General features: G+C 46.0%; 1 protein-coding gene across 1 annotated transcript in view; it reads left to right on the top strand.

Moving 5' to 3' along the window:
• Nucleotides 1-2,164: 2,164 nt before the first annotated feature.
• MFSD4A (major facilitator superfamily domain containing 4A) overlaps nt 2,165-27,212 on the top strand; it is a 61,841-nt gene continuing 36,793 nt past the window's right edge. The window contains exon 1 of the mRNA XM_054979143.1: nt 2,165-2,525. Coding sequence (XP_054835118.1) covers nt 2,293-2,525 — 233 coding nt within the window. The 5' untranslated portion in view covers nt 2,165-2,292. The remainder of the gene's footprint in view (nt 2,526-27,212) is intronic.

Consider the following 27,212-nt stretch of genomic DNA (forward strand, 5'->3'; position numbering starts at 1 on the left):
TGAGACTTTCATGCCTATCAAGCAGATGCCCTCCCACTGAATCACAGCCCCTAGTTAAGATGAACTTTATTTTATGGGAAAGAGTGAAGCCCAGACCTTTTTGCAATGCTTATTGTTAGACACACAAGCCGTGATTCTAAACAGAATGCATGTGAGCTGTTAGCAGCTGGCTTCTGAGTAGGGCTGGTCTTACCCTTAAGCAGAGACTCATGGCTGCCTGTGGGAGATCTTGGGGCACAACTGTAAAATGAAATCCTGACCTCAAGTCATAGTTGACTTATGGCGACCCCCCCCCTCCCTGGTGGGGTTTCATGGCAAGAGACTAACAGAGGTGGTTTTCTATTGCCTGTCTCTGCAACCCTGGTCTTCGTTGGAGGTCTCCCATCCAATTACTAACCAAGGCTCACTCTGCTTAGCTTCACAAGTAAAATGGGTCAAATTGTCCACTGTTGTAATTTATTTAATTTAGGGAGGGACCATTTGGCTTTGCCATTGAAGATACCAAAATATCTGGGGCCAATCCGGTTACTGAGAGCCTTTTTGTATGTTGCTAGGATATGACAGTCGCCTAGTCTTGTCAGATCTCTGAAGCTAAGCAAAGTTGGCCCTGGTTAGGGCTTGGATGGGAGATTACCAAGGAAGTGCAGGGTCTCCATGCAGAGATAGGCAATGGCCAACTACCTCTAAACATCTCTTGCCACCTTGAGAACCCTCTGAGGCTGCCATAAAGTGGCTTTGACTTGGCCATACATTCTATTACCAGGATACCAGGTATCCTCTTTGTTCAACTCCAGATATTGCATGAACGAGTAATTCAAACCTTTTTCACACACTGATCCCAAGAGTACTAATTCACACTTCTCTGCTGCTGTTTTCTGACCATGTGCTCAGGCACACTGTAGTAAGCTATCACTACTCCACACATGCTTAGAAATACTTTCTCTTTACTATTAATATCCCTTTTCATTTTGGCATGAAATTCCGCTCAGACAGGATTCACACTAGGCATGGCCCCTTAGTCAATGTCATTTTCTTGACAATTTGCTGAACGATACACAGTGCTATGATGAGCCCCCGGAACCAACGTGCAAGTCTGCAAAGGTCATCCATGATAAATCAACAATACAATAAAAAGGTCTAGGACGGCCAGTATCTCATGGCCCATAAAATGTGGAGTGAGCCCAGAGGAAGATGGGTTTGGGGCCTTACAGAGATCCTTATTCGTGTGCTTAGCTTGAGTCAAAGCCAATGGATTAATTTCCAAATCTTGTATCTTTAATGTAAATTGTAAACAACCTGTTGGCAGCTTTGACTTTAGCAATGCTCAGCAACCTCGGCATGTTTTGCAGGTCTGATTGCAAATATAGATGTGTTGGGGAGGGAGTGAAGAACCCAGTTCGATTTTTTTTAAAAAGCACTTTTAGATTTTGCCATTTTCTTATGTGGAAAGTACTTTCTTACAGGGAAATACCTGAAAGTGTCACGTGTGGTGGCTGCAAACGCCAATCTTTTTAAATGGGCGCCAAGTAACTGCCCTGGAAAGCAGGCAGCGGAGCTCACTAGTGCCCACATGCAGTGAAACAAGACGTCTGTATCATTTTGTTGGCCGCCCGGCTTCAGGCATTTCTCTGCGCAGAGCGGCCTCCTGCAACGCTTGAAGCCCCAGCCCACGGGCGTTCTCTCACCAGCCCGTCCCGAGCATCCGGCTGAGAGCTCTTGCGGCTGGGCTCGCGGCTGCCCATTAGCAAGGGGGAAAGGGGTTGCACTCCGGCTTCGTTCCGGGCCGGCCGCGCAGATGTAGCGCCCGGGGGTGGCGCGGCGCTGCTCCCTCCTCCGCGCCTGTGTGCAAGGGCGAGCCCGGCCAGGGCTCTGCCAGTCTTTGGGGAAAGGCTCGCTCCTCCTCGGCTGCCGCCGCCGCTGGTGCGCGGCTGGCCGGGCTGGAGGGGCGGAGCCAGCCCCAGCCCAGCGCAGCTCCCCGTGCGCGACTCACATCCTGCTGCAAGGCGAAGAGCGGGCGGCAGCGAAGGCTGGGCAGGGCTCGGGCGCCCGCGGAGAAGCGAGGCGCAGGGGCCGCAGGGGCGCGGGCAGGGCGGCGGTGGCGGACGCGGGGCCGGGCGGGAGGGGCTGCAGGTGTCTTCGGGGCGGCTCCGGGGCTCGGGGATATCCCAGCTGCGGCGGCTGCTCGGGGCAAGTCGGGCCCCCGCGTGCTAGGGGGCGCCCCTGGCTGTTGCTGCCCCGCGCCACCGGGACTGGCCGAGGAGGAGCCCTTCCTGGCGGGAGTCCGGGCCGAGGATGTGGTGGTGGGATGCGCGGGTGACGACGCTCTTCAAGAGGAACCTCCAGCCCACGCTGACCTACTGGAGCGTCTTCTTCAGCTTCGGTCTGTGCATCGCCTTCCTGGGGCCCACCCTGCTGGACCTGCGCTGCCAGACGCAGAGCTCCCTCTCGCAGATCACCTGGGTCTTCTTCTCGCAACAGTTCTGCCTGCTGGTGGGCAGCTGCCTGGGAGGCGTCTTCAAGAGAACGTAAGGCCACCTCCTTCCCCCGCTGGGGGCTTTGGGGGCATCGCCTGCCTCGGCAGCCCTTCGGCAGCCCGCTCTGCGCCACCTCCTTTGCCCACCCGACTCCCTCTTAGAGTAGCCAATGCTAAAGAAATTCTTGCTGGCCGCTTTGCCCGTATCCTGCCAAGTGAGGCAGCTGCCAGGCTCGCATCTACAAATAAGCACCTGGTTTCTGCCTTTTCGCCCCATACCTGCAGGATCTTTGCACCTGGTGCCATCCTCAGAAAAGGGCACAGATTAATTTGCTCCAGTTTCTAACTTGAGGCTGTTAATAGGTACAACACTTCTGTGTTGTTGTTTTTGTTTAAATCCCTTAACATCCCTGGTCCAATCCAGAGCAAGGGGCATATAACTACATTGTAATCAATTGCCTTGCTCTGTATAGGACAGGGGTTATTAACCTGTGGCCCAGAGTTGGTCCATTGATGTTGTTGCTTTGAAAATATTTTTGGGGGAAATCATTTTAATGTCAAATTATATTATTAAGATACTGTCAGGTGGGTAACCATGTTTGCAGTAGAACAGCAAGATTCAAGTCTAGGAGCACCTTAAAGACGAGCAAGATGTTCAGGATATAAGCTTTTGAGAGTTAAAGCTCCCTTCTGCTATCTGATGAAGGAAATGCTTATTAAGGATTTGTTTCACTCCCAACAAATGTAGAGTGGCATGAGATGCTACTGTATATGGTCAGGTAATGTATAATCGTCATCACTATGTTACAATGTTTTTCAGGGGAGCTTTCATCACAGCTTTCATCAGATTCTCCAAAGTGTCTGTGACCCCCCCCCAAAAAAAGATTCAGAACCACTGATACAGGATCACCTGCTCCAGATTCTGGTGCCCTGGAACTGTAATAAAACATGAATATTACAGGTTGCAGGCCTTTGCATACTTGCAGCCAAGTGGTACTGAATTCAGGGTAACTTCTGAGCATGCCCACAAGCAGGCTGTGAAACTGATGTGCTAAAATAACCCATGTAAATATATTAAAATTGCGGAACAGTTGTGGCAGCCAAGGCAAGAAATGGATTTACTGTGTAGCTTGAAAACAGGCTTGGACAGCTGTTCGGGTTGCTGCTCTAGGTACTTCTCAGCAGTGGTGTGCAGATGGTACAATCAAGAGGGCTCTCTTGGTTGATTTTAAGGGACTGTGGGAGACTGTAAGACTGGAGGAGAGCCATGAGCTAAGTGGGCCCAAGTGCCATAATACCAATACAGAGGAAAGATAATTCAATGCCACAATTTCTTTAGCCCCCTTTTCTGGTCAGTTTGGCACCTTTTTTACTGGCCCTGCTCGTGTGCAGCCTGATACTCTCAAAATCAACCTTTGAATCAGAACGTGATTGTATCATCAACACATCATTTGTTGAAATTGTGTTTTCACAAGACTGGAACATAACATCACAGGAGAAGTTTAAAGTCTGTTATCCCCCCCCCCCCAATTCTTTCATAAATCCACAGTGGTGAATAAAAAAGAGCCAGCTTCTGCCACTGCATTTCTCTTGCCTGCTGGCCGCTCATTTTTGTTGGTTAGTCCAGCTATTTGGATCTTAATTCTTCCTACATTGGGCATGGAAATAAGCACTGCATCCGGTCATAAACAATCCCTTCCCCACAGATATAGTATCGCAGAGCTTCTTCTAAAAAGTATGGTTGTGGGAATCTCTGATTGGGATTAGAGCCGTGGTGCAAGTGGGAGGGAATTAATTGTTTCATCCTGTGCTTTTTGGTGGGTCTCAGCACCACTTCTTGCCTAAGAGGAGAAAATATACAGGCACTGGTTTAAAAGCAGCCTGCACCATGGGCCAATCTGAATTGGGTAAGGCTAAGGGTGCTGTTTGCATTTTGGAAAGCAGGGAGAGATTTGTTGATGGATCTCTCATTGTAACATCTAGTTAAGTCCTCAGATTGTAAGGGTTTTTTTCTGTATCTACCATCCGAAGCTATAGTAAGCACCTGCTGATATCCTATGAGGGTCAAAGTTCTACAAAATGGATATTTAGCAAGCACTGATGGCTTTCTCATAATCAAATAAGCTTTCAGTTATGATGATTTTTACATCTCTACTTGAACAAATGCAAATTTTTAAAAGCGAAGTTTTCACTACTATAAATCATCATCTCAAACATAGTAATGGGAGAAACAATGACTGAACAAAAGTAAGTCTTTGTATAACCAAAGAATCCCTTTTAGGAGGGTATTAGAAGAGCTGATACTTGAGTTTTGGCAGCCTATTGTCTTCTGTGCCCAATATACAAATGTGGATGTGCACTTCAACAGAACCAAAAGTTCTGTACACCAGGTAGTTAACGATAGACTTACCAATTGTTTGTGTCTCTTTTTTTAATCCGTTCTGCTCCTGTGTTTACTTAACCAATAGCACCTTAAAGACCAACTAGATTTTCAAGGTATAAGCTTTTGAGTGGCAAAGCTCTGACAAAGGGATTCTTTGATTCTTATACCTTGGAAATCTAATTTCAGGTTGGTAAGTGGGTTGTTCTGTAATAGAAGAGCAAGATTCAGGTCCAGTAGCATCTTAAAGACCAACTAGATTTCCAGGGTATGAGAACAGGGAGGTCTGACTCACAAAAGCTCATACCCTGGAAATCTAGTTGGTCTTTAAGGTGCTATTGGATCTTACTCTTCAACTGCAGGCCAACATGGCTGCTCACCTGAAACTGTCTATTTATGATATTACTGAGGTTAAAATTCTGGCAGTCTGTTTCATTCTTACAGTCTCACCATTATTGTTTTACCCCTTTGCCCTGGTTTATCCCTATTTCACATTTGTCTCTTCTATTGCTACTGCTCCCTTTATATCTTCTTTTCCTTTTCTGATTGGCTAAACCCCATCAGCATTGACTTTGTTCCACTTGCGTCTGAAAAATCTCTCTCCCACCATTCCCACTGCCTTCTTCCTTTCTGACTTTGCCTGTATTTATTTCTCCTCTTGAATTATTGAAGGGCATCTCTTCAAAGCATTTAAAGGGCTCATCTGAATAAGATCAAAGGACCCTAGGTGCTACTTGATTGCCCCAAAAATGATTTGGACAGTTTTAACACAGAGATGATGCAAGCCTTATATAACTTACAGAGCTCTTAGTCACTTGAGTGACTCCATTGAAATCAGTGGGATTGCCTGGAAGGGTAAAAGGCTGCAGGTTTTTCGCTCTGTGGGACCCTGGCTCTGTTCTAGAGCCCACACAGCCAGATTCTTGGATGTGGTCACTGTGAACTTGATGTCATCCTGGTAATCTGAAGCCTTTCCCCACATGGAGTTAGTTGCTGAAACTGGGGCATGCAGCAGGATCCTGGAAAGACTTACAGCAGGACTGCTGTAAATAGAATACATACTGCATCAACACAAAGCCCTCAGGCTTCAGGCATCATGCTGTGGCTTTCTCAATGTGTTTTTATAACCCCCAGGGTTCTCTTGTAAAGGATCTGCTTTAATAACCCCAGTGTCAAAACTCAAGCTGTCCTCTTGGTCTCCAGAAAGTTGGCAAGCAACATGCAACTTCAAACAATAAGCACTTTAAAGCTGATGTGGGGTCAAACAGGCACAGTAAATATTCCATTTTCACACTGAGTTCTTGGAAGGATAGAGATATCTTTTACAAATCTGCTGTGCTTTCTGATCTCATTAATGAAAACTCGTAGCGGGCCTCTTGTGCAGAGAATGGATCACTTTAAAACAAACACATTCTACGTGGTAACTTCTTTTTTCCCCAAATAGGTCTTTGGCTGCTGTTGAGCACTCATTTGTATCCTGTTTGTTTTAGGTGCTCTGATTTTGGGGCATTAAGCTATTGTATAATCAGGCACAAGCTGATGTGCAAACAGATTGCTTTTGACAGGGGTGTGTGTGTGTTCATGGCTGGAGGTGTAATTGACTTGGGCCGGCTAACTGCTAGGGGTTTTCTACTTGTTTAATTACTTGTATTAAATATTAGTTATCTAATTTCACAGGCTATTTAGATAATATTTGATGAACTGTCTCTTCCCTGTGCTTTGGAAAAAATGATCTGTAAGCATACTGCTCAGCTCAAGACAAGCTCATAGAAGCATAGGGTGTCATTTCACAGGGCATCACTGATTAAAATGAATGACACTGATTAATGTTTTCAGCACTACAATTATAGGCTGCACTGTCACCTGGCTATTGGAATCTGGCTATCCCTCTTAATTTTCCATGGTTCCTACAGTAGGCAAAATTGTTAGTACATCATCCTTGCAAGTCCTACCTGTCTCTGTATGGCTCTTACTCCTGTATAATAACCTAATAGATGCTCAGTGGTTTGTCCTGGCCATATTTAATAATGTGTTCTGGCCAAAGTTTTTTTTTTTAATATAGGATGTTCCTAGAAAAGAGATTGTGCTGTAATGATACCATTTCGTCCTCTAGTGATATTTGCCAGCAACAGAGCAGATCCTGTGCAAGGACCATTCCAGTGATGGCTGTCTGACGAGGAATATGGAGTGTGCACCTTGCTTTGCCACCCTTTACCAGGAGGTTGTATGTGTTGGAAAGATCCAGTAACTTTGCCCTGCTTGTGTCCAGTAGAATCACTTTCACAACTCTCCACAGCATTGAATCCATTTTGCCATCGTAAGCAGATAGAGTCAGAATCCTACTCAGGTGTATTCCATGGGGCTACTCCCAGGAAAGTGTTCTTAGGTTTTCACTGAGGAAGTCAAAGACAGCTTACTGATAGTTTAATGGAGAATACCAGGAGGGTACCATTGGACATGTTATCTCCTTGCATGACCTCTCTCTAGTTCTAGGGTTTTACTAGGTTTTTGCTAAGGATCCCTTTTCAGGTCACCTGCATGGAGTGTGCCATGTTTGTTTTCCTCCCAGAAGAGAAAGCGGACTTCACTTGTCAGAAGTGTAAGCTGGTCAGGCTTTTGGAGGAGAAGATTCAGAGCTTGAAGGAGAGGATCACCACCCTTCAGGAAATCAAGGGAGGGGAGGATTTTATTGAGAAGAGCCTGGGGGCTCTGCACAAGCCTGAAGAAATAAGTCCAAGAGAAGAAGGAAAAGTTGATTTCCCGTCTGAGCCTCCTCTCAGTTCTGCAGTACAAACCAGAAGATGTACTGTGGTCCACTGGAGGTCAAGAATCGTTTTGAGGCACTTGAGATGGTGACGGAGACGAGAGTGGAAGGAAAACCACAAAAACCTGGAGGAGGGAGTGAAGAGGGTATGGGGCCACACGGAAGTGGAAGAAAATGGAAGGTGATGGTCACTGGGGACTCTGCTCAGGAGTATGGAACGTCATGTGTCCAGGCCAGATCCCCTACTCCGAGAGATGTGTTGCTAGCCAGGAGCCAGAATTCAGGATATTACAGACTGACTGCTGAAACTGATCAGACTGACTGATCAGTATCCATTTGTGCTGGTTCACGTGGGAACGAATGACACGGCCGCGAATACATCACAAGAATTAAAGAGGATTATGAAGCTCCTGGAAAGCAGTTGAAGACAATGGGGCCACAGGTGGTATTCTCTTCTATCCTTCCTGTCGAAGGAAGAGGAATGCAAAGGGAGCGGTCCATACTCGAGGTGAATCGTTGGCTGAGATGGTGGTGCCGGCAGGAGTGCTTTGGGTTCTGGGACCATGGGATAAGTTTTCTCAGAGAAGGCCTTCTGGCATATGATGGGCTTCACCTCTCAAAGTCAGGGAAGGAAATGTTTGGAAAGAACCTGGAGAGCTTCATCAGGAGAGCTTTAAACTGATGCCGCAAGGGGAAGGGGATGATCAATATGGAGATTTCAATGAAGAAGTGATAACAGTGGGGGCCTACCTGGGTAGGGCAGATCTACAAAGGTACAAGGCTACAAGTGCCTATATACCAATGCCCGAAGTATGGATAATAAGAAGGGAAGAGCTTGAGCTTCTCTTGCAAACAGAGGGCTACAATATAGTAGGAATTACTGAGACTTGGTGGGATGATTCCCATGACTGGAATGTGGTAGTGGATGGGCATGAGTTGTTCAAGTAAAACTGGAAGGGTAGAAGAGGGAGCGGAGTGGCATTATATGTGAGGAGAGGGATTGATTGTCAAGAAGTTATGGAGAATGGGGCGGACAGCCCAGTGGAAAGTATATGGGTGGAAATAAGGGGAGGAAGGACAAAGGGTATTGTTGTTGGAGTCTGCTATAGACTGCCTGACCAGGGAGAGGATATGGATGCTGCCCTCCTTGAACAGATTGGTAGAGTATCCAGACGTCAGAACCTTATCATTATGGGTGACTTCAACTTCCCCGATGTGTACTGGGAGACAAGCTCAGCAAAGTGACAAGACTCACACAACTTCCTGCCCTGCCTGCCCAATAGCTTCCTTTTTCAAATGGTGGAGGAAGCTACAAAGGGCTCAGCCATACTAGACTTAATATTAACCAACAGGGATGAATTGGTAGATGGAGTAAAGGTGGTGGGGACCTTAGGGGAAGTGACCATGTCCTCCTTGAATTCCAGTTGCTGTGGGGGGCCAAGAAAGTTCATAGCCAGACTCATAGGTTAGATTTTCGTAGGGCCAACTTCAATGAACTCAGAGGCTTGATGAGAGTCAATCCATGGGGGAGTGTGCTGGAAGGGAAAGGAGCGAGTGAAGGGTGAGCTCTTCTCAAACATGAACTTTTGCAAGCTCAAGCCCTCACTACTCCAGCAAGACAGAAACATGGTAAGGGCTCCAAGAAACTGATGTGGATGAACAGAGAGCTCCAGAATAAGCTAATAGAGAAAAAGGAAATGTTCAGGAAATGGAGAGAAGGATAGACCTCTAAAGAGGAATATATGAGGGTTACTAGGTACTGCAGATCAGCCATCAGAGAAGCCAAAGCTCAGTATGAGCTGGGTCTGGCCAGGGGAGCTCGCTACAATAAGAAAAACTTCTACAGATATGTGAGAAGCAAACATAAGGTAAAAGAGGCAATTGGACTGCTGTTGGAAGTAGAAGGAGAAACTCTGATGCAGGACAGAGAAAAAGCAGACAGGCTTAATGACTTTTTTGCCTCTGTTTTCTCCCTGAAGAACTTGAGCCCATCTAGAGATAATAGTAGACATGACAGGACATCTGGGAGGCTGACAGAGAGGTAGTGGAGAGGCATCTGGCTGCACTGGATGAATACAAATCCCCTGGGCCGGATGGGGTGCACCCAAGAGTGCTGAAAGAACTTTCTAGAGAACTTGCAGAGCCTCTGTCCGTCATCTTCAAGGCCTCCTGGAGAGGCAAGATTGGAGAAGAGCGAATGTTATCCCAATCTTTAAGAAAGGGAAGAAGGATGACCTGGGAAACTACAGGTCGGTCAGTCTGACTTCTGCTGCTGGGAAGATATTAGAGCAGATTTTAAAGGGATCGATCTGTAAGCAGCTGAAGGACCACTTAGTGATCCGGGGAAGTCAACATGGTTTTGTCCCCAACAGATCTTGTCAGACCAACCTAGTTTCCTTCTTTGATCAAGTGACGAGCTTACTGGATCGTGGGAACTCTGTCGACGTGATTTACCTGGATTTCAGTAAAGCTTTTGATAAGGTCCCCCATGACATTCTAATGGGTAAACTGGAAGACTGTGGACTGAACTATAGGACAGTTCGGTGGATAGGGAACAGGTTGGAGGACTGCACTCAAAGAGTGGTGATCAATGGTGTTTCATCAGATTGGAGGGAAGTGTCCAGTGAGGTGCTGCAGGGCTCGGTTTAAGGTCTGGTATTTTCAATATTTTTATCAATGATCTGGATGAAGGGGTAAACGGGCTACTAATTAAATTTGCTGATGATACCAAATTGGGAGGAGTGGCAAAGACCCAAGAAGATAGAGTTAAAATTCAACAAGACCTGAATACTCTGGAGAAGTGGGAGGTTGTGAACAGGATGCAATTCAACATAGATAAGTGCACAGTATTACATCTGGGCCACAAAAATGTGAAGCACAAATGGGGGATACACTTCTGGGTAGTAGTGTATGCGAAAGATATCTTGGGGTAAGAGTGGACTGTAAACTAAATATGAGCAGTCAGTGTGATGCGGTGGCAAAAAAGGCAAACTCGGTATTGGGTTGTATCAAAAGGGCCATTGCATTGAAATCGCAGGAGGTCATAATCCCTCTCTATACTGCCTTGGTCAGGCCACACCTGGAGTATTGTGTGCAGTTCTGGAGGCCCCACTGCAAAAAGGATGTGGACAAAATTGAGAGGGTGCAGAGGAGAGCGACGAGGATGATCAGGGGTCTGGAGACTGAGCCCTATGAGGAAAGGCTGAGGGCCTTTGGAATAGGGTTGCCAGGGACCTGGAGTCCCTAAACAGGGGATCCCCAGGTCCCTGTAGTCTCCCGGCAGGGGATTGGGAACCGGCACATACCCTGGCTTCCTCTCTCTGCGCACGCGCACTCCCAGCTCACATGATGACATCACTTCTGTGAGTGATGTCATCACGTGGGGTCAAAGGGCACCCTGGGTCAAAGGGGGCCCTTGTTGCTGCCACCAGCTCTCCCTGTGGCTGCTCACCACTGCTACCGCCACCCACTCACCACTGTTGCCGCTGCTCACTCACTTGCTCTCGGGCCATGGCAGCAAGAGGCGAGAGCTGGCACCAACAGCAGTGGTGGCAACAAGAGCGGCCTGTTGTTGCCGCAGCCCACTGTTGCGGCATGGGAGTACACCCCCTGCTTTCCTGCCACGCCTCAAGCCACGTGTCCAGAGTGCACCATGCCGCACCGGGCACCCGGAGCCGTGCTGTGTGGCTTGGCTCAGCTCAGGTGCACAATGTGCTGTGGCTTGGCTTGGGGCGCACGGCGCTGCTCGGCTCGGGGGGCGCGCCCCGGGGGAGTGCGCCCCCTGCCACCCAAGTAAGTGGGGTGTGTGTGGAAGGGTGGTAGCAGGGGATCCCCTGCCCCCAGCGGGGGAGTGGTAACCCTACTTGGGAATGTTTAATTTGAAGAAGAGGAGATTGAGTGGGGATGTGATTGCTCTCTTTAAATATTTGAAAGGCTGTCATTTGGAGGAGGGCAAGGAGCTGTTCCAGTTGGCAGCAGAGGATAGAACTTGAAGCAACAGGCTTAAATTACATGCAGAAAGGTACTGGCTGGATATTAGGAAAAACGTTTTCATGGTCAGAGTAGTTCAAAGGTGGAATCAGCTGCCTAGGGAGGTGATGAGCTCTCCTTCACTGGCAGTTTTCAAGAAAAGGCTGGATGGCTCCTAAAAATAATTGCTTGGGCAAAGTGTTTCTTTTAGTTGGGTAGCAGTTTAGTTGGAAAAGACCTTGCTGACATTGACACGCATATTCTCAGATCCAGGAGGCCATTAGTAACTGGTCAGTGTTGCATGTTTCTCAGAAGAAGGTCATAAGAAAACAGTCCACATCTATTAATTTGTATTGAACAGTGTTGTAGAGACACTTAAGAAATTTCATGGGACTTTGTCCATAGATTATTACAACTACAGTTTGCAGCTAACATAGCATGCAAGTTAATGAAGAAGCCTCAATTTACAATTTCCATGCACTCTTTTATTTTAATGAATGGGATTTGTAGTACCAGCAAACCTGATTATTCTCCTACAGCAATTGCTAAAGAGAGAGGGGATGTAGCTGCCTGATATTTTAAAGCTCTGACACAGATTAAGAGATTGTCTCTTTATGTTTAATCCATTGGCTATAGCCGCCATTTCCTTTTCTGTAATGTACTTCCAGGATTTTGAATGAGTATCTCTGGCCTGACTTCACAGTAGAGCAAATTAGCACATATATTCCACATGATAGATGCCAGTACTGATTCAGATCAGTTCCTGTACATGCACAGTACTTCGTGGGGTGGAAAGTCATTTCACTTTTCAGGAAGACAAAGTCATCTTTCATTTTTCAGTTAGGTATAAACCAGCTGGGGATGAAGCAGGCTAGTCACACCAGTATTGGGGAAAGTCTCTAAGAAAACGTTTCCAGTCATATCACCTGTTTGCACAAGGCTAGCTGAAATGGGATCTGCTGAATGTAAGGTTTCAGTTGGAAGAAAATAAAGCTGTCTCTGGGAGAAGCAAGCTAAAATATTCTGGGCCATGTTCCATTCTGGCTTGTTGAGGCCAGAAATGTTTAAAGGGCTGGACCTGTGTGAGAGAGGCGCTGCAGAGAGGGGGTGTTTGAGATGAGCAATGGCTTCCTCTTCTTCCAACAACAGAAGCTCCCAAAAGCTGTCTTTCCCAGCTCCACAAATGTCTCTAGTATGGGCAAGGCAAGAAAATGGGATATAGGTTAGTCTGCTTGATAATTATTGCTGACTGACTCAGGTGATCTCAGCTAGACATGGGCACGAATGGGGAAAAAAATGAACAAACTGTTCGTTGTTCATTGCCATCCACGAACAATGAACAGATCCCTTTAAACTATCAGCTGGCAGGTTGCAGGGGGAATTCCCCCCTGCCGCCTGCCAGCTGATAGTTTAAAGGGCCCTTTCCTGACACGTGCAGGGGGCAGGGCCCTTTAAACACCCCACAAACTGACCTTCCCAATGTCCAATGCTCACCAAATTTGCAGGGGGCATAGTCCTCACTGTCCTCCAAAGATCCCCCAAGTTTCAGAGAGATTGCACCCCAGGAAAGGCATGATCCATGGGTCATTCCCTTTGTTGTCATTTTCTGTGTACAGTGGCAAAAACGGAACTGCCTGTTGGAAGGCAGCTACTTTGAGGGGTTATAAACTGACCTTCCCAGTGTCCAATACCCACCAAATTTGCAGGGGACATAGTCCTCACTGTCCTCTGAAGACCAAGTTTCAGAGAGATTGCACCATGGGAAAGGCATGATCCATGTGTCCCCCTCCCTTTGTTGTCATTTTCTCTTCACAGTGGCAAAAATGGGACTCTCTGCTGGAAGTACTTTGAAGAGTTAAAGCCAGAAGGAAAGCCAGAAGGTGTTCAGACAGAGTTCAGTCCCTGCCGTTGCCAGGGGAATTGATTGAAAGGCCCCAGACTGTCTGGCTTGACCAATGGCTGCCGAAGGCAACGAACGAGGCTTGCAACGACCACTTGTTCGTTTAGAATGGAGCCTCACGAACGGCTTGTTCGCGAACAGACGAACGGGCTGTTCATGGGTTTTTTCCATTCGTGATGCTGTTCGTGCCCATGTCTAATCTCAGTGTATGAATGCCTGATTCAAACTTTTTAGCAAATAGCATGCACATAGGGTTGCCAGCCTCCAGTTTGTGGCTGGAGATCTCCCAGAATTAGAACTGATCTCCAGGTGACAGAGATTCATTCCCCTGGAGAAAATGGCTGATTTGGAGGGTGGACTCTATGGTATTATACTCCACTTAGGCCTCTCCTCTCCACAAATCCTGCCCCCTCCATGCTCCATCCCCCAAATCTCCAGGAATTTCCCAACTTGGACCTGGCAACCCTACATGCACACCACTTACATATCTGAAGGCAGTGAATGGACCACAGGCAGAATTTGGTCAGGTTTTAAACTAAATCATCTCACTTCTTTTTTCTTCCACTTGGAGCACTGCATGCATATGATACCTAGCCAGGGCTAGATTCGGTTTCGCTTTCTCAGCCATGCCGGATGCTCCTCTCGGCAGGTCCGGGAGGAAGCGACCGGGCACCCTGACCGGGCGGCTGATCTGCAAGGATTAGCCCCCAGGACTCCCAGTCAGGGAGGCAGGGTCCGGGACGCTGCGGGAAGAACCTCCCGAAATCAATGCGGGGGGGGAATTGCCCGTTTGTCCCTATGGAGGCCGGCAGACGTGCGCGGCGCCTTGAGTGCCGCCGGGCAACAAGAAACGGCAAATAAAAGAAACAGGCGGAAGCCTGTAAACAAGCGAATCCCTTCTGTTCTACAAGCGTTTGTGAAGGAGAGGTTGATCTGAAGAAGACTCGCTCTTCCCCTTCGGTGAGTTCCAGGATTTGGCTGGCGCCCCCCCCCCCCCCCAAATGGCAGCAAAGAAGCAAAGTCCCGCTCTCGGTAAGTCAATCTCGGCTACCTTGCAGAAGGGAGAGTCGCTCGAAGAGTTGGTGCGCAGGGCGGTGGTGGAAGCCATAAAACCCTTTGTTGACAAGCTGAACGAAACTGATCAAAGGGTGGGCTCAATTGAAAGCGAAGTGAAAACCATTAAGGAAGTAGCGGGGGGGGGGCAGAGAAGTCTGCTCTGGAAAGTGCGTCACTTGTGAAGGCTACGAAAAAAGAGCTGAAGTTGGTGGAGAACCAGCTGATCGGGCTACAGGTGGAACGAACGCAGACAATTTTGCGTCTCCAAAATGTGAAAGAGGAGGAAAATGAGGATCTGTGGGATTTGGTCTCGGAACTACTGGCAACACCCGCGAGGACAACTAAAGAAGAGGTTAAAAGCGCCATTTTGGAGGTCCGTCGGGTTTCTTCAAAATATGCAACAAAGTGACAGCTGCCTCGCAAGATCATTATTGACTTTTCATTTAAAAAGATTCGGGACACTATCCTATATAACTCATACAATGCGGATTTGGACTTTATGGGTCTTAAAGTCAAGATTTTAAAGGACGTTCCATTTCTAGTCCGGAAAAGACGTTTTAAGTATAAAAAGTTTGCAGCTCTTCTGAGGGACCATGGAATAAAGTATAAATGGTTACTTCCGGAAGGAATATGGTTTAGACATAAAGATCAAGCCTATAAGATACTATCAGAAGATCAACTAAAGGATTTTGAGGAGAAAAACCCGGAATTCCAGTGTACCAAGAACGAAGAAAAGGAGAAGCCTGAGGGGGGGGGGAGGAGGAGAGCACCGCAGCTGCGGTTGCACAGAGAGAATTGCGCCCGGGACCCAGAAGGGGGAGGAAAGTTTAATTAGAATTTGAAATGTGTAATCTGTATGATTAACCACCCCATCATCATTTTATTGAGCTATTTTTTTTCTATTATGGCAGTACGAAGGGAAAACATTGAAGTGTAGTGTTGAATGTAGTTTATCCTTCCCTTTATGTCCCCTTTTCCCCGCCCCTTCCCTTTCTCTTCATCCTTTCCCTTTCCTTGTGATAGTCTTGTGTAGTGTTATTGTAGTGTTGTGTAGTATACTGAAAAATAAAAAATTAAAAAAAAAAAGATACCTAGCCAGGGCTAGGTGGATCACAGAATTAAACAATGCAACAAAACCCCATATAACACATAAAAACTGGATTACCAAGTTAGAGAACTAAAAGTTTTGAGAGCAATGTAATTCAGTATAATACAACAAGTGGTACAATGAAAATTGCCTAAAATTTCCACAGCCATTAAACTAGAATCCTATTCCTTTTATACACTCCATTCAGTGGAGTGATAATGTGGAAACCTTCCTGACCTCTTCAGGCAGGCTGTTCCACCAGATGGGACCCACCACAGAGACTGACTGGGTATGGACAATTGTCAAACTTATCCATTTATCAGAAGATAAAAAGACAGAAGACAATTATCTGCCATCTTAGAAGATATGGCTAGCTAGCAGGGGGAGGGGGGTAGTCAGAGCTTATTTATTAATTGATATACCAATTAATGGCTGACTCTTGTTTGGTCTGTGTGAGCAAGCCTTGGGTTCACACCCACCATCTTCTCTTGTGTGCTGTGGTTCCCTCCCTGTTTTCCAGCAAATGATGGGTGGTTGGTACATCTAAACTGGACATGCTATGAATAGTTTATGCTATAATTTCCCTGGAACCCAGAACGGGAAAACACAATTTGATTGTAGTTGCATTCTGATTTCCAGACAAATTACATCTTGGATCCAGTGGAACATTTCCATGAGTGGAAATATTTCTGGAGTCTAAGAGCGGAACTACAAGTGACAAAAGGCACAGGTTGGACACTTGTCAGCTTCCCTCAAGTTTTGATGAGAAATGTAGGCATCCTAGTCTTGCAGCTTGGCTCTCTGACTGCTGTCCAACGGACTTTTCAACTGTCACTTGTCCAACATTCCGCCAAGCTGCCTACATTTCCCATCAAAACTTGAGGGAAGCTGACAAGTGTCCAATCTGTGCCTTTTGTCACTTGTAGTTCCGCTCATAGACTGACTTTCTCACCTTTGCTGTCCCAGTGCAGCCCCCTGAAATGCTGCCCAGGAGGAAGGGGTCTCCTGTTCCCCAGGAGCAGCATCATGGAGCATTTGGGCAGCAGCAGATGGGAAGAGGTGAGGAAATTATGCTTCACAGGCAAAAATCCTTCTACCCGTGGAAATGTTCTGCCTATGGTTTGTGGATACCATAGTATACCTAGTGTGGTAACATGTGACTTGCTGCAAGATGGGGAAGAGAATCATAGTACATGATGGTTAAGCGGGAAAATACAAGCCCAAGGCATAATCACGTAGTAGGGAATCATGGTTTAGCTTTGTGCCTGACCTTTGCAGCCCAGGGTGGTGATAACACAACTAACCAATGTTAATATTGTCACTCCTTCACACTGATGTGGACAATCCTTGTGTCATCATATTGGACCTTTTAGATCCTACAGCAATAATTCTTTTTAGTAGAGCCTCTTGCATAATCTATGACCACAGATGAGGGCTGTCATGGCTCTTTGTCCCCTAGCTTGTCAGATGAATTTGCTTCTGGAACCAGAAACACAAAGCCGCACACCCCGAGCTGCTGCATCTCAAAATGCTTATGTCCTGTCATATGGCCTCTTGCTCCAAAGACATGCTGTGTCCAACTGTGTCAAAATGAACAGCTGCAAACCACAAGTACCCACAAGTACCCATGACTCTGTCCTCCCCAGACCATAGAATCAGCTTGTGATTCATGCGCCGTTTAGATAATCATAAAGATTCTATTCTTTTTTTAAAAATTGGCTTCTTTGTTTTTGACCCATCAAAGGTTAAGTAGTCGAACTTTTCTTGGAAGACACAGAGTCAAAACATTTTTCCAAGGACGAAAAAGTCTCCTCTGTATCCTGTGACTCTGGGTTGGGGAAGGGTGCATGTGTGTGTGAAGCCAAACATGCACCACACACTATCACAAGGCTTGGCAATATTCTTTGTCTATCTTTCTCCATGCCCCTCTCTTTGACCCACTCAGCAGTACGCTGCTAAAAGCATTGCATCACGTCTCAGAGTGGAAGGAACTGTCTGCCGCTAATGCCTCAAGCCCACCCCAGTCCCAAGACTGAACCGCCACATTTTATGACTGAGAGCAGCTATGGATTTGTGTTGCCTCATAATGCTGGGCTTTTTTTCATAGCCAAATAGCTGTGTAAAATGCTTCTTCCCAGATGTAAGCATGTGTTGAGGATATTCCCTGCTTCCTTGTCAGTTGGGATGCTCAGGAGAGCATGTGACAGTGTGATTTTTGCTTTTTGTTTTGTAATCCTGCAGGAAAAGAGCTGGCTTATCTGTCTTTTCATCCCAGGGCTGCTGCTTGTAAGTGACCCTGTGGTTTACTGTGGGTTGGAGAGACATTAAAGACTTTGGTTTTGCTGTATTTCCTGGGCCAGGTTTCCAAGGGAGCTCAGCCTGCTGGGCAGAGAGTGCCTTCGGATGTGTCCTGCCTGTGATGCTGCAAGTGAGGCAGTACGTCTCTGCTTGGCAACCCTCCTTTGTATCTGCAGCTTTCATTCCTTTGGCTTCCCAAGCACAAAGGGGCCCACCGTTGCTTTTGGGGCTTTTCCAGAGCCCTTTAAAAAGTAAATTTGCACAAGGTGTTTGTGGCCTCTCTGCTCCTCCCTTTCGGCCTTCCATCCTACCTGGTTTTTCTATTTTTGCTTGCCTCTGACCTCTCTCAGTTCATACTTGAAAGTATACAACGAGAAGCGGCATCAGACCATTGCTCTACCAAAGTCCATACTGTCTACTCCATTGGGCAGGATCTCTCCAGAGTGTCTTTCACAGCACCTACCACTTGAATCCTTTTAAAAAAATAATAATAATTGGAGACGTTGGGGTCTGAACCTGGGGTATTCTAATGTGAAGTAGATATTCTACCACTGAGTGATGGCACCTTCCTTTTGAATCTGTAACATGAAGCTGCCTTTTGCTGAGTTTGACCATTGGTCTAGCAAGGTCAATATTGCTTACTCTGACTGGCAGCAGCTCTCCTTGGATTCAAGGTAGGGGTCTTTTATATCACTGCTGCCTGGTCCTTTTTATCTAGACAGTGAACCTGGGATCTTTGGCGTGCAATGCTTACTCTCTCTACCTCTGAGTTGGGGGCCTTTCCTCACATTAGGCTGAAGACTTGATTAATTCTTTCTCCCGCCCGCAGATAGCCCCATCACTGTTACCCCTAGGGTAAGGGTATGTGTTTTGAATTTAGCTGTATAGTTGCTTTTTTTCACTGTCTGTTAGGGCTTGTTTGGTTTAGTTTTATAAGTGGCCCTGATTTGAAGACACTTAAATTCGGAGACTGGAGCCATGAATGGACAAGACAGATCTTCCTATACACCTGAAAAATGGCCCAGGTTTGCAAAAAAAAAAATTCTGAAATATATATATATATATATATATGGATTTGGGTTTTTTAAAAAGCCCAAAGTGATAAAAGGAGTACCTGTAGCTTTAACCAGATGGTTTCAGTGGCTGTTGCTAAGGTCAGTATTCTAGCCTTGGTTTCTGTCAGTAAAAGGCAGAGGGAGGGAGGCAGGGTCCTATCTAGTCTTTGAGGAAGGACTCATAGGGGCCAGGCCTGGGAGCAACCATTGGACAACTTGATAGCCCATGACTTGCATGACCCCCACCCCCCCAGACCTGGCTAGGGCTGCCAGTCCCCCAGTGTGGGCAGGGGATTCCCTGCTCCCAGCCTTTGCCTCCCCTACTCACCTGGCCAGTGGCCAATACCTCCTGGGCCAGCACCCACTGGGCACGCTCCTGCCGACCGCAATGATGTCACTTCTGGGAGTGCCGTTATTGCGCCCCTTCCCAGAGAGCACACAAGCGAGAAGACCTCCGCTGTGAGTGCCAGGTGCTCCCCTCCCATTGGGCGGGTAAGAGGGCCTGACAGTTGAAGGCCTGGCTGCTTGCTACTGCTCAACAAATTACTACAGTTAGGAACACAGTTACAAATTGAAACGATAATAAAGACACTAAAGGGCCACTGTGTACAAATTCAATGAAGGTTCATATTTACATGTGTACATCAATAAAGCCCTATAATGCTTGTTTTGCAACATGTTCACAACACAGATTATAAAACCACAACAATGATGCTGTAATCTGTTAACAGCCAAAGTCAATAAGAACAGCAAACAATAATACATTTAATTAATCCATTAATATAAACAACAATTTTCTAAAGTTACACACAGAGTCCCAAAGCATAAACATAAGGAGTTCTCTAGATGTTTTTTCTTGTTTCAGATTGGACTTCCTCATCAGATAGGATGAGCCATAAAAGGAACGGGAATTGTACAAGTATAATTCAGTGATAGGAGCCACCAGTAGGGGACTGAGGTCTATTAAATTGTGATTGAACTGTGGTTCCTATCACTGAATTATATTTGTAGACCTTTTAATGGCTTATCATGAGAAGTCCTATCTGATGCAGATTCTCTACCATGCAACTGGGCCCAGCTCAGCTAGCACCCCACAACTAGGCCACAGGATGGAGGGAGAAAGGTGAAGGCAGAAGGACAGACAAAGGTGGGTGGGAAGGAGGGAAGGAAGCAGGAAAAAGAGAGAAGCTGTGGGGGGGGGGGTAGGGAAGGGAAAGAGGACATGGTGGGGGAGGGGAAAATGAGATCCTTCCCCAAGTCCTTGCAGGTCCCCCACTTGTTCTTTCTGAATTCCAAAGCTAGTTCTGTGAAGTTTTTCTAAATTTTTAATGTTTGATCCATTTCTGAAATGTGGAAAATTCAGCTTTCTAAAAGGGTTTATCAAGAATGTATGGGCATTTCTAAACATAGGAATGCAGGGAGAACTTTTTTGGGTCAAATAAAAGATCCATCTAAGTACAGTGTTCAGTTTCCAAGAGTGGCCAGCTGGATGCTTCTGGGAAGTATCCTAACAGGGTGTGGATGCAACATTTACTTGTCCCCTGTATCTGGTGCCAAAGCCACACTGCCTCTGAACATGGAGGCTCTGGTGAGCTGCTATGTTTATTGATGTGAAATCTTCATTTGGGAAGCTGTACCTGCTTTGATCGTATACTGTTAGGAAGAATCTTGCGCTAGCTGTGCTCTTAAAAGTTTTCACTCATGATACTAATATGCCCCTTGAGCTAGTTGTGTGCATGTTAAAGCAGAAAGGAAGCTGTTTTTATAATGAGCAAATGGACATTGTAGGTAATGTAGGTTTTATATTTCCATCACAATTACAGGCAATGCAAAAAGCACACTGGAGGCTTTGTCTGCAACTGCAGCAGTTTCCCCTCTCAACTCACAGTAGGAAATACATAAGGGGAAAGCAGCACCCCTTTTGATGCAGTTTACAGTGTGGCAGCGTGTAAAGATGGGCAAGCTGTAACTCTTGCCCATCACTGCTAAACAGCTGCCCAAACTCTTGGTACGTAAGGGCAAAACTAGATGTGATGGATTCCTTGTGCTCACCATGAGGATGCTTCTGCCATTGTAAAAATCATTTTAAAACGATCGTGCAGTGGGCTGGTATGCTCTTGTTTCCCCTCCCCATGCCTTATCAAGTGCTAAAAGGGCCCCCCCATGGCTGTTTGGGAACTTGAAAAGGCATGGAGGGGGAACAGGAACACTGCAGTGTGGATTAGGTTAGGATCAGGCCGTAGCAGCTGTTTTAAATGGCTTCAAAATGGCAGTGGCATCTTTCTGGCAGCCATGCTGTCACTTTGGTTTGGGCTATAGTGAGCTTCCTTGGTTGTGATTCCATTCACTAGCATGATAAAGCATGTCCCAAACCTGAAGGGTATGACCTGTCACTGTCCTGCAGCACTACTGCCTTTTCTTCTTTGCAGCATGCAAATAGGTGTAGTGCTATAGACTCGGCTGGTTAATGTTCCTGATGCCCCATGCTGACACTAAACGGGGAGTCCAGTCAGTGGACACCCCGAAGCTGTGCTCTTGGGACATAATGGACAACTGAATTCTGGATGCAATCATAGGAAGCAAGTAATTCCTCTATCTTGCTCATGACCAGTCCCTGGGGATTAATGCAGTTGTGCATCAAACCTGTTATTGTGTTGGTTGCTGGCATTGCATAATGAAGCACTTTCATAATCTCCGATGTAGATTAGAGAAGAGACCTCACTCTTCTACCCCACCCACCAGTCATACTCTTTTAAGTAGTACTGATGTTTATGTTGTTTTGAAGAGCTCAGAAATCATGATTAATGTTTAATTCCTCAGTGGGTTCTCGTATCAAACATGTCTAGAAGGGTTGTTAATGCTACAGAATGCGCATAGAGCTCCAGCCTTGGCACAGCTCCCACTGCCTCTGTATCCGTTGCTAGCATCTGTCGCTTTATCCCCTGATGTCTTTTTTCCCCCAGAGGTTGTGGTTTATTGCTGGCACATGATTAACCTTGGCGGGTGTTTTTCATTCAGGGCCCTTTTCTTTTTTTGGTGGTTACGCTTTTCAACTTCAAACACCAGTTTAAGGCCAGATACAACTTGACAAAATCCTTTCTCCTATGTAAGAAATACAATGTGACATAGATACATTGCTACACATGGTGATTATAGACACACCTGCAGCTGCAAGTACTAGAAGCACTTTCTGTATAGGAATTCTCTGACTTGGTCTTAAATTAGTGGGCAGTTTGAAAGAGTGAGGAGATCCCCCCTTGTATCAGTCATCCACTAAGAATATAATAAAAGATGACTTTCAACAGATTAGTGATTGGTATGATCCAGTCCAAGCAAAGCATTTTACAATTCCATTGATTTCTGTGGGAGAGAGCTGAATGCGTGCCCAGCCAATTTGCAGCATTTGTGAAAAGTGCACTTGAAGTCGCTGCTCTCTGTATCTACATACAGCCCAGTTTGCATTGCTGCTTCTCTTTATGATCACTGGCACATGCAGCGCCCCAAACAGGCAAGAGTAGCAAATGCGAACTAGTTCTACCAACCCATCTTAGGGTTGCCAACCTCCAGGTGGGAGCAGAACAACAAACCGGGACTCCACAGTATTATAAGCCAAAATGTAATCTAATTTTCTGTATTATAAAGTGCAAAGGTGCTATAAATATAGACATAAATACAGAACACGTTATACAAAATCGTCTAGAAGTGCAACAATACAGAGTCCAAACATTTACAAATATATCACAATATTTTTGCTGTCCGGAATAATCAAAAAAATTTTAAAGTGCCAGTTGCCAATATTCTCCACAGAGCCGGTAGGTAGGGAGTTGTGCACAGTACTATTTATTCACAGTCCATAAAGTTGGATGTAGTTAGACGAACGCTGATGGGGGTTTGCAGGCAAATATCATTAACCCGTTTCGTGAGTAACACGACTCACTTCCTCCTGGGCGTGAAGCAATTCGGACTGATCATAAGTATGTTACAAGCACAGAGGCATACTCTCCTACCGCTCCACAGGGTCGTAATTCACGGACATGTCCAGGTGGAGCCTGGAGTTCTGGAATTAGTACCGATCTCCGAACTACAGGGACTGGTTCCCCTGGAGAAAATGGCAACTTCAGAAAGTGGATGCTTTGCCCTCCCCAGGCTCCACCCCCACATCTCCAGGAATTTCCCAAATGAGAGGTGGTGACGGTAGCTCTTCCCCATGGCTAGCAGATGCAGAACAATTTGCCTGATTATTCCCAGTGTCACGGGGTTAATCTTAAACAGATCTCTGCAAAAATGTGCCATTTTATTTGATGGGGCTTTCTCTCAGAAAAATGTTTTTAAGATTGCACAGTCAGTGAGAATGAATTCATCCCTCGTTTGCTGAAGGAGTGCTTGTGTGTTGCTTATTCTCTTCTTTGATTCTACCCAGCAGACCAAGATATTACTTGTACCGGTCTTTTCCATGCTTTACTGTCTGGCCTGTTTTCCTTCCTTCCTGCCTGCTTTCATTCTTGAACAGCTTCCAGGCTTTGCTGTGCCTGTTTGAGTTCTGCTCTAGTACAGTGGCCTGACCAGCTCCTTGACCATAATCAGAGCTGTTTGGCTCATGGTAGCCCCAGAAACAAGTAGGATCAGTTAGCACTTGCAGGGTTGATTTCTTTTCATTTTATGCTCTCCTAACTTGCAGGCCCAAATATCTGGCTGAGTAAGAAGGACCTCCCAGTCCTGTCAGCCAGTTACACAGAAATGCCAAAAGGAGAAAACTGCTGTGCCAGCTTTGTCAGAAAGTGCTAATGGCTGCATGTGTATTGAGGGCATGGTTTGTCTGCCCATTATGGAAACAAGAGGTCTTGGCATTTGGGCATGTGGTAAACTTGCTGGGGCTTGAGGTACCTGGGAGCAGGGTCCTGCCTTCTGTCAAAGTTAGCTGATAAGAGATGGCTAGTGTGGGGAAAGTGATATGTGGGCCTCCCCCCTCAGGCATCAAAATGTCTTTGGTCAGTCTTCCACGAAGGCTATATAGGAAGTGGCTCAATTATATGCCAGAAATCTAGTTCTTCTAACTCACTTGTCTTCGGCCCATGGGTCAGAACACTCCAGTGGGTCATGGAGCCCTCTACTGGGTCATGAGCCCCTATAGAGCTGGCATTTTCCTTGCTGCCTTTCTTAGAGAGCAAGGGTGCCATGGCCCCTGCGTGGCTTTGCATGCATGCCAAGAAGAGCAGTGGGGCAGTGAGGGGAGATCACTTATTGGTGGAGAGTGCTCCTCTATAGTTGTGATGAGAGGACCCATAAAGTCTATTCAGGTAAAGGTAAAAAAAACACACACCTCAGTGCCTTGAACTAACTCCAGAAACAAAATGGTAGCCAGTGCAGCTGATCTAATGTTACAGATAATATGGCTGGTCTGACTGATTCCTGTCAACAAACGAGCTGCTACAATCTGCACCAGCTGAATTTCCAGAGTCACCTGCACAGCAATCTTGAGGTTACAGCTGTATGGATCAAAGTGGCTGGCTTGGCTGAGTTTAACAAGTGGTGCAGCTTTTGAGCACTCCTAGCACTGATTTGCTTCCCCATCTGCAAGGCCAGGTCTAGGAATATGCCCAGTCTCTTAACCTACTAAGGCCAAAGGCACTTCATCCAGAAAGGGAAATAAAATCTCCTTCCTATGTTCCTGATCAACATTCAACTCTATCTTGTCTGGCATCAGCTTTAACTTGTTCATCTGTTGGCCACTTGACCCCACAGTATTCAGGCGTTGAGCAAGGGCTGAGACACCAGTATCAAGGGGTTATAGGGATATAACTGAGTATCATCAATATAAGGATTATGCCAAACCCAAGAGCTGTAAAGGTCTCACATAAGTATTAAATAACATGGGGGAAGGAACATGTTCTTGGGGTACCATGAAGCCATTCTTTGTATCCCCACCTAATATTCAAAGTGGAACACCAAGATGTTATGACTGATAGTACCAAATGCTGCTAAGAAATCCAGCAGGAGCAATAGAGAGAGATTTCCTCTATCCAGTGGAGTTCATCCACCAGAGAAGCCTATGCTAAGTCCCATATTTATTTATTTTATTTACTTCATTTTTACCCTGCCTTTCTCCCCAACAGGACCCAAACAGCTTACATCATTCTCCCTCCTCCATTTTGTCCTCACAACAACCTTATGAGGTCAGTTAGGCTGAGAGAGTGCCTGGCCAAGGTCACCCACCAAGCTTCCATGGCAGAGCAGGGATTCAAACCTGAGTCTTGCAGCTCCTAGTCTGACATTCTAACCACTACACCACACTGGCTTTCATAACCATACAGGGTAAAATCCAATAGCCCAGACTGAAGCTAGATTGAAATGTGCCATCCACGAGTACCAAAAGTTGCTTTCCCACTGTCTGTTCAATCACCTTGACAAGAAAAGGAAGCTTTAATATAGCTCATTCGCAGGATCATCCACAGACGGTGAGGATCCCCCCCCCCCCTTAATAAAGATAGGATAATACCTTCCTCCGAAGGCTTTAGGAAAATGCCCTCTTTAAGGGAGATGATAATAACCTGTATCAAAGTGGCTTAAATTTCCCATGACAAAACATGAACAACCATGAAAGAGATGGACGTAGCCTGCAGGAAGAAGCCTTCACTACTCCCCAAGCCCCGTCAACATCTATTAGGGAAACCAGTCCAGAGACACCCATGCAAGCTCAACTCTCTACAAATACCTCTACTAGTTGATTGGCATTCATACTGGAAACCAAGCCAGAGCGGAACAGAGAAATTTTAGCCTTTGTGGAAAAACTTTCCATTGCAAACCTGATAAGAATCAACACAAACTAGGATTTAGCCCCCCTTGTCAGCTTCAGGCTTTTTTCCTCGAAGAATCTGCAAAATTGGACGGTGTCTTATAGGCTTTCTAGACAATGCAGGAAAGACAAAGCCTGAGCGAGCACCCCCAACAGATGGCTGTTCAGCCTCTGCCTGAAGATACCTAGTGAGAGAGAGCCCACCCCACCCCCACCCCCCTTAATTGGTTCCATTATTGAACTGCTGTTACTGGTGGCTGCAACATCTCTTCCAAATCCTGCATGTTCTTTTACAGTAGGAGTAATTAATTTTAAAAATGAAAGTTTGACAAATGTGACAATTTAATGGTTTACAATTTCCAATTCCTTGTTCTTTGAATGTCTATGTTGGATTCCCTTTGCAACAATAAACATCAGAAAGCGTTGTTAATTTTGTTTGAAAGATTCAGTTGTGCAGCAAATGAGGTTTTTCTTCCTTGACACACTCACATTTCAAAAGCATGTTCTTTCTGTTCAGTACTGAAAGTATACTTTAATGTGTTACCCTTGAATTTAAGAAAAGAGTTACAGCACTGACACCATTATTCTTCATTCAAACCAAAACTTTTATTAATTTTAGAATTTATTCTCTGTAAATGAGGTCACTGAATTACACAAACCCTCTATGTTGGGAGGTGGCACGCAAAGTTTATCCCCAATTGAATGAAATTCTCAGGGCATGTCCCAAGGTTTAGTCCCTGCCAGCATTCATAGAAATAGGACAAAGGATCCCAATTTTATATAAATGCTTATGAGTACAAACATAGTTAAGTAGTGTAGCTTCTAGAAAACTACGTATACATTTACTAGGAGGCATAGAAAGATATTTGTGCCCCAAAGGGAGTTCTCAAGTAAAGAAGAAACATTCAGTCAATCATTACAAGTATAACAATAAAGTAAAATACATGATTTATTTTTGGCATGCGTGGTCAGTGGAAGATGGTTAGGCACCATAAAGAGATTAATCTGACATACTAGAAGCACTCGGAGTCATTGTTTTCTATCAATCTGGGGGCTATCCGGTGAGCTAGGAGGGGTCATTTTTCAACCAAACTTCACCAAATTTTGAGGGAACCTACTCCTGACTGTCCTCTAAAAACTCCCCAAGGTTCATGAAGATTGGACCCTGGAGACAATGTTATGGGCCCCCAAAGAAGATGCCCGCACCTTCTCTCCATTATTCCCTCTGGGGAAAATATCTGAGGGGCTGGGGAAACATTTGTCAAGACAAATCCACCAAAATTTTAGGGGATCTACTCATGACTGTCTTCTAAAGACCTGCCAAGTTTCAGGAAGATTGGACTGCAGGGTCCAATTCTGTGGGTCCTGAACAAGGTGCCTCCAGCTATTTCATTTTCCTATGGGGGAAAAATCAAAGCTGACTCCCATTGCAGAAAC

This window comes from Eublepharis macularius, chromosome 5 (genome assembly GCF_028583425.1).
Source record: "Eublepharis macularius isolate TG4126 chromosome 5, MPM_Emac_v1.0, whole genome shotgun sequence".
NCBI classification, from domain to species: domain Eukaryota; kingdom Metazoa; phylum Chordata; class Lepidosauria; order Squamata; family Eublepharidae; genus Eublepharis; species Eublepharis macularius.